We start from the raw sequence: 7,778 nt of genomic DNA on the forward strand, positions 1-7,778 counted from the left end.
AAAAGTTAATCTAAGGAGGTGGGACAAGAAGTGGAAGAAAAAAAAATGGCCATTTTACAGTTTGGAAACCATGGCACCGACTGATGTGTTTTTTCCATAAGCATCCAGATTGCCCATATCCTTGTTAGATTTGATTTGAGACCTTCTCTCACGATGCTCAAGGCAACAGCTACAAAGGATGTTTCTTTGTCATCACTTGCATAAAGCCTGAGGGGATTTTAGGAAAGTGCATTGCACATAGGTTACAGGTGACCGGCGTAGAGCTGGGGCAAGCAGCAGCTTCTGAATTGCCTGTGTGGAGGCTTTGAGCTTTCTTGACAAACAAAATACCAGGCATTGCATGTGCTTTATGCAGAAAAGTATTATAGAACACCCATCTGAAATATATACCTTGAATTCAGCGTCACAGCATGCTTTTAAAATCACCAGAAGCATAAGAATCTGTTTGAAACTGATTTAATTTGCTTAAATTACCTTTCTTGTAGAACGCCTGCAGCCTCTTGCCTTAGTGAAGAAGCTTTATTATTATGTTGGATTGTGTTGACACCAGAAACTATTATGCCTTCCTTTGAAATTATTTCCAGAGAATGCTTAGATTGAAAAAGTGGACTGCAGTTTTCCAGTGCTTATGGGTGATAAATCTGCAAACAGGAAAAGAGCAAAAGCTGTTATTAGCAAACTAAGGCCAGCAGGGTAGGTAAACTGGTGCTTTCCCCAAGCAAGTTCCTCAGGCATGTCATGAATTAATTGTCTAAGGTAGAACAAAGCAGGTTTAATTATGAGTGCTTTTCTGAGCAGGGGTGTTGCAATTAGTTATTTTTGAGAGCTGTCTTTATGGGAGAATTTAAATACTATGTATATCAAGTTCCCAGCTGCTATTCACGGTGTTAATGTATTGTTCTCTGAGTCAGTTCTTACTATGTGGTTTGAAGATTAAACAGCACAGTTTTTCTCAGGTACGATCAAACATGCAGTAAAAGATGGTCTTTTGTACTAATCTTTATAAAGACATTTCCTGTTGCAGAGCTAAGATACACAGGTAATTAGGTTAGATACCCTATTTAATAACAGATAAGCAAATATATTTAATGATTAACAGTGAAAATGTTTAACTTGACAGTGGCAGTTTATGTAAGAGCAAAATTCAGCAAAAATTAAAAGTATGTGCATATTACCAACTTCACAGTCTCTTCTTATTTTCTTTTTTATTTTTTTTTTTTTGTGTGTATGTGTGTGTGTTGCTCAAAAAATGTTTTAGAAACAAGTCCCAAACCTAAACATAACCATTAATGGTGCTGGACACAATGTATGTATGGATATGTACCTACATACATTTCACAAGGGTTTTTTAGAAGCCAAAGACCCAAACAGTATGTCTGAGTTTGTTTCATCTGTAAAAAATGAAAATATTAAAGAATCACTACCTTGAATGACTGTTTGGGAATCTCTTATCTTTTATTGCACTCTTCATTTCCCAGCACCGATTGGCCTTTTTTTCTGCCTCCTTATTCCTGTTTCTACACGTTTGTGCTTCTCCACTCTCTGATCTTCCCGACTCTCCAGTTGGAACTTGTCACTTCTGTGAAGGTGCCTGCTGCGAAGTAGCTGCCTCCTTCAGTCTGTTGGGGTGGTCCCCTCCTCCCAGCTGAAGTTTATTTCAGTTCTCCTGCAGTTCCTGGAGCTGTCAGGTTTCCGTATGGTTTTCCACTTCTCATTCCAGGCAGCTGTTATAAGTTGTGTTGGGCTTTTTTGTGGGTTTTTTTTTTTTTTTTTTTTTTTTTTTTTTTGTGGCGGGGGGTAGGGTTGGTTTTGGTTTTTGCTTTTTTCCCCCTATGAAATAGCTTAATTTATAAACCACGGTCTTCCTTTTATAACTCTGTGAAAAAATAGCTACGCACGGTGATCTCTCCATGGACAAAGTAGAGGCTATAAATATTTTGGCTTTACAAAGTTTAATTGCTTTGTATATTATGCAGATTCCCAGGCTGAAAGATCTGACGAGAGCAAGTTACACATTTGTATATTCACTATCTAAAAAAAGCAGGTGGATTGCTGAAAAGCGTGCCAGTTTTTTGAGTCTGGAGGTTTACATCTTGTCGATGTTCTCACAGGGTGTGTAGGGTACTTGCATGACCGAGGTTCTTCACTGAATGCAAACATCGCATTTTGAAACTGTACATTTTGAAGAGCCTGTGAAAAAAAGGTGGAGCAGCTGCTGCTGCTGTCCTTCTACGTGCCAAGATCACAGGAAGCAGAGCTGGAGGAGACCTCAGGAGATCATCTAGTATATCTCTACCCTAAAGCAGGATCAGCTAGTTCTGAACATTTCCAAACAGTCATGGATTTTTGAGCTTGAGGCAAGAAATCAAGAAGTTCTCGTGTTTGATGTTTGAAAAGATTTTTCTTTTATTGGATAAAGTATAAAGGAGAGGTATAATCCAGCGTATTTTACTGAGACACCTAAAAATAATTTTTTTTAAAAAAGCATGTGCTTGCAGTATCAGTAAAAGGTCTGGGCCTGAAGTCAGTAGTCACGTGCTGTGTTAAGGGTATAAGGTAAACATTGAGAAGCCTCACAAAGTTGGGAACCATTTCAGTATAATACTTCAAGCAGTTTCTCTGCTCTGCTGGTATTTCTGGTGAGGTGAGAAGGACTAACCTGTGAACACCCTGTCAGAAGTGCAGGCTGCTACGTTTTAGCTATCTTGGAGAGAGAGATTTAGATATTAATAACTAAGAGTCTTCCAGTGTCCTAGTTCTAAGGATCACCATATTTAGAGAGATGGATTGCTTTGATCTGGCTATTTGCCTTGAAGTTTCTCTTCACTGGAGGCAAATCAGAGAAAAAGAAAGCAAACGTATTGATTTGCAAAATTCAAAGTAGACAACACAAATGCAGAATTTCAGGAAGAAAGGTGGAAAGAAAGGAAATTCAAGTTATTCATATATTCCTTAGAATAGTTAAAAATCTCTCTTACTTTTTAAGATCCAACTCACAGGCTGTTGAAATATTGAGAATCTTACATCTGAGTACCCATTTCTGCATGGATCCAACCTGCTTTGTATAAGTCCTGAAAGAGGATCTAGATTTGGGAACTCCGATGTTTTTGATTTGAGAAGAAAATTTGTGAACTTTGCTGTTTCTTTTTACATCACAAATTTCTTTTATGATTGTTCATGTGCATTCATTACATGATGGGAGCTGGTGGATGAGACACATTATTTACTCTTGAGCCCAGATGTGCTTTGAAGTATTGATGACTCTTTCTTTCCCTGCTGCCCTGCAGTTTCAGCAGAGTGACAGAAAAAGCCTCTGCTTCAGCAGAAGCAGCAGAGACTGCCTCTTGCCAGCGTGGTCTATAGGCAGATGAGGTGGGAGGTGTGGGATTGAATCCCTGTAAAACAAGGTGGGATCCTGGTCCTTAAAGCGCTGAACTGTTTGACAGCAGCTCCTGTCACCTCCATCCCTCCCTCTCTGGCAGCACTTTAAAAGAGCAAACTCTTCTTGGGTTTCTTTTCTTGGGAGAAGGTATCAGACTGAATCCTTAATGGGATTGAGGTGTCTTCTGCAGGGTGAATGGAGCACCTTCTGCTGAGTGTGGCCACGTTCGCCTCATAGGCAGTTTCTGAGTGGGCGTGCAAGCGTTGTTCCCTTGCTGCACACTCCTGACACTGGGGCCTCAGCGGTTGCAAGTTAAGCAGTGACACACAAGAGCATGGGATTGGGAGAACCTTAAATCATCAAGTTTACTCATGCCCAGTCATAAACTGTGTTTTATAATTAAGTCCAGAATGATCAACAAGAATATTCACTTCCTGCCATGTCCTTTTCATACCTGTAAGTCCCAAATCCCCGCTAACCTAATTACTTTCCTTGGCTCTATAACTAGATGAAGATTTTGAGAACAAAAAGATACGTTGAAGTTTCCTGGAAGGAGGAAGGAGAGATCCTCAGACTGATCCTCAGAGTGCTCTGCGTTCATAATATAGAAGGGAGTTTGTGTAGACCCAGCTCCACAACATTGTCTTTTTGGATCTAACTCTAATTTCTTGGGAATTTACAGCAGAATCTTATGTATATATAATATATAAATTGTACAAACTGATGCTTTCTTTTATCTCATTTAATTTTTAAAAATAGGTTACTTTTTCACATTTTAAAAGGATGTAATTTGTTAGAGATAGTTATTAATACAAACAGAGAAAACATAGGTTGTTATGTTTTTCTAATCTGTCAAAAAATAACAAACTTTTTTATTCACTAGGTGTTAAGAGTGTACAAAGCTGCAATACAACAGACATTGGATATCCTCTTTCTCCCTGAAGCAAGAGAATTTCTTACAAGCACAGATGCAGTAAGCCGGGACTCAGCTGATCGTACCATTATTGCATGGGACTTCCAAAGTGCTGCAAAAATCTCCAATCAGATTTTTCATGTAAGATTAACAGCTAGAATTGTTTGGGTCGTGATTTAGTATTTCATGCGTGTCAGTGTTGTAAAAAAAAGCTTTTGATTTTCTGTAAGATCATTGTGTGATGTATAAAATGCTCTTAATGTAAGTTGAGGGCTTTATGTATTTTTGTATTTTAAAAACACTTATTCTTAAAAATGACCTTGAAGACTGATAGGTCTCCTTGTGTTAAAGGTGTTTACATTTCAGTGCTCATTCACTGACATCTAAGCTATATTTAGGCAAGGCCACTGCAGTGTCATTATATCTTACTGATGGTACATGGCAGTAGCTGCTATAGTGCCACGTTTCTTTACATTTTTCATCAGCTGGAATGAGGGCTATTGACAAATTGAGTTTAATATTTTCATAGTAATAGCGACCTGATACATGTACGTAGTTATCTAGTACGGCATAATCACAGGGGCAAAATTTACTTCTATCAGTGCAGGTGCAGTATTTCTCTCAGTAATCTATCCAGGCAAGATATTTAATTGACTAAATTGTCTAGAAAGGCGGACAGCTTCAGGGGACATTACCAAGGAAGTTAATAGATAATTCCAGCTCCATGGGTCATTTTTGAAAACCCAAGTCTAATATCCTATGTTATATGGTATGATTGAATTGTATACAGATGCTTTTTGGCTGAAATGAACAGTTCTCTACTGACAAGGGCATGTCATTGATGATCTAATGGAATTGTTTAATTTTCACAGTTATGTCTTTGTCCAATATTAGATCTATCAGCATCTTGGATAGGCAGTAGGAGGAAAAAAACAAAGCTGTGGATATATAAAGCACAGACCAGTCAGTATCAAGGAGTAAAAACCAAACAACTTTTTTTCTCCTTATCCCCCACCAAACAAACAAACAAAAAATGCACACAGCCTACCTCCTAGGGACTACTGCATCTCTGAAATGGGCAGTTTTCCACCTCTTCTGCACTGTGAGTAAAGAAAACTTGGTGGTGATTTTGGAAACTCTTCACTTTTTCAAGTGAAAAAAACTTTCACTTTTGAAACTTTTGAAACTTTTCAAAAGTTTTCACTTTTGAAACTTTTTCAAAAGTTTCACCTTTGAACCTTCAAGGTAGGAGAGAACCCCTGAACTCTCCAAATAGGTTAGGTCCCAAGAGGACTTGATCTATTGCTTGTAACAAATGTTAAGAGCTCTAAAATTACCCATTACCCATTAGTACAATATACCCAGCATAACAGCACAGTGCTCCTGCAGATTGCGTTGTGCTTTCAGATCCCTTACTTTTAGTTCCAGTTTCTCCCCAGAAGCAAGCAGTGCTCTGCCACAGAGCACACTCCTAACCAGGCACAGTACCTAACCCTGTTTTGGTTGCTGTGCTTAGCACCTTACAATACCTAGAACTTCTTTCCCAGTTCATCACTTCCAAACCACATAACAAAACCAGTCTGATGCTCTTTTGCCACACAGCCCGTGTTGTCCAGTTATCACTGTCAGGCTGGTGTCCTTCACATGTAGATACATCCCGCAGACAAAGCTCTCTTAATTTGTATTCATGGCATCAAAATTCATCACTCTCTCTTTAGTGATTTAGTGATTAGGCTGAAGCTAGAAGAGGTTTGGACTTGGGAGAAACCTTGCGGGAGCAGTTGGTTTCTGATGCAATCACTGTGCAGAGTTTTGAAAGTAATCTTAATTCAGTCTTAAGTAGGAATGCTAGAGTAAAGCCAAGTCTTATTAATTCTTGCAGATATTTATGAATTTACAGCCAGCAGCAATCAACATGACAAATCACTGTCATAAGGAACTTCTGACTTAGTAGGCTAATAATGACCCCCCCACCTGGGGGGGTCTTCTTTTTTTTATGAGAGTGGGGGGGGGGAGGTGTCTCTTTAAATTGTGTGGTTTCTATTCCTGTCAGTGTGGCCAGAACTGAGAGGATGAAGAGTTCCAGAACTGTACAAAGTAGCATGTAAGGCACAGTATGGCTGTGGAGGAAGGGAAGATAATTCACTTTCACATTCAAACTTCACTTTTCCTTGGGCAGGAAGAGGATGATTGAGTACCATCACATTGGAGTTACCTTTCTGCAGCTGTTTCGCAGTATTGTTATGGTTCAGAGGGAGATGGGATTTTGGTCAGTATCTAGGAAATCGAGGTAGAGATTTGTTTTGATATTTGTCTTGGTGTAAGACTTTCAGTGGATTGTAATGACTTAAGTATCTTTACGTAATCTATACTATGGAGATGACTTGGACCTTGCCTTTTATGGTCTTTCAAATATGTCAAAACATAACCTGATTAATTTGAACAAATATTTTGTTTCATACAGCAAAACTTTCTTTAATTATTTTCAGGAGCGTTACACTTGCCCAAGTCTGACTCTGCACCCAGAAGAGTCGGTGTTTGTAGCTCAAACGAATGGGAACTACATGGCTTTGTTTTCTGCCCAGCGACCTTACCGAATCAACAAAAAGAAAAGATATGAAGGACATAAGGTATCCTTCTTCACTGGGAACCTAGCATCCAAGATAGATAGCAAAGTACCTGTGCTTTTTAATATGTCTGCTATTAGTGTTTGATTATAAATCAGGGATAGATATTAATTGGCTTCATTTGCTTTCCCATGTGCCAGTCTATTTTGAATCATAGGCACTCTGAAGATAACAGTTATTAGAAGTCTTTATGAATACTTAATAGCTTGATTAAATAAGTTTGTGTTATAGCTGTGTCTTCATAAACACCTGGAGAAGTCCTTAGTGTATATTTACTTAAAGATAGAACTTTTTTTTTTGTTACTATATTTATTTTCACTTTATCACAATGAACTTTTCTAATCAGCATCAGGAGTTACACTGTTATTGATTTTCACAGGTGGAAGGATTTGCAGTGGGCTGTGAATTTTCTCCAGATGGAACACTTTTGGTGACAGGAAGTTCAGATGGCAAAGTGTTTTTCTACAACTATCATACTGCTAGGATTATTCGCACTTTGTCTGCACATAAAGAAGCTTGTGTGAGTGCAATATTTCACCCAGTCTTGCCATCGCTCCTTGCAACATGTGACTGGGCTGGAGAAATCAAGATCTGGCAATAACAAGCAGAGTTACTTTTCAGGATGTCTCTTGTTAGTCTGTCAAAGGCGTGGGAGATGAACCATGATATGCAATGTGAAATTTTGTTGTGATGTGTTGTAATCAGGAGAGGCTATTGTCTTTTCTTCTGTGACCTCTAAGCGTATGCTTTCATAATGCAGTTAAGATGGTCTCGTGGTTAGCTGCTGAGCAAAGAAGTGGTCTTACTCTCTCCCTTGGCTCTGGTGACATATTTCTGCCTTTTTTGTGTCAATCTT

General features: G+C 38.8%; 1 protein-coding gene across 1 annotated transcript in view; it reads left to right on the forward strand.

The window, feature by feature from the left end:
- WDR25 (WD repeat domain 25) overlaps positions 1 to 7,523 on the forward strand; it is a 63,360-nt gene extending 55,837 nt beyond the window's left edge. Inside the window, exons 4-6 of the mRNA XM_010079358.1 lie at positions 4,266 to 4,436; positions 6,785 to 6,925; positions 7,302 to 7,523. Of these exons, the coding sequence (XP_010077660.1) occupies positions 4,266 to 4,436; positions 6,785 to 6,925; positions 7,302 to 7,523 (534 nt within the window). The remainder of the gene's footprint in view (positions 1 to 4,265; positions 4,437 to 6,784; positions 6,926 to 7,301) is intronic.
- Positions 7,524 to 7,778: the final 255 nt, after the last annotated feature.

The sequence above is a fragment of the Pterocles gutturalis genome, unplaced genomic scaffold (assembly GCF_000699245.1).
Source record: "Pterocles gutturalis isolate BGI_N339 unplaced genomic scaffold, ASM69924v1 scaffold84, whole genome shotgun sequence".
NCBI lineage: Eukaryota > Metazoa > Chordata > Aves > Pterocliformes > Pteroclidae > Pterocles > Pterocles gutturalis.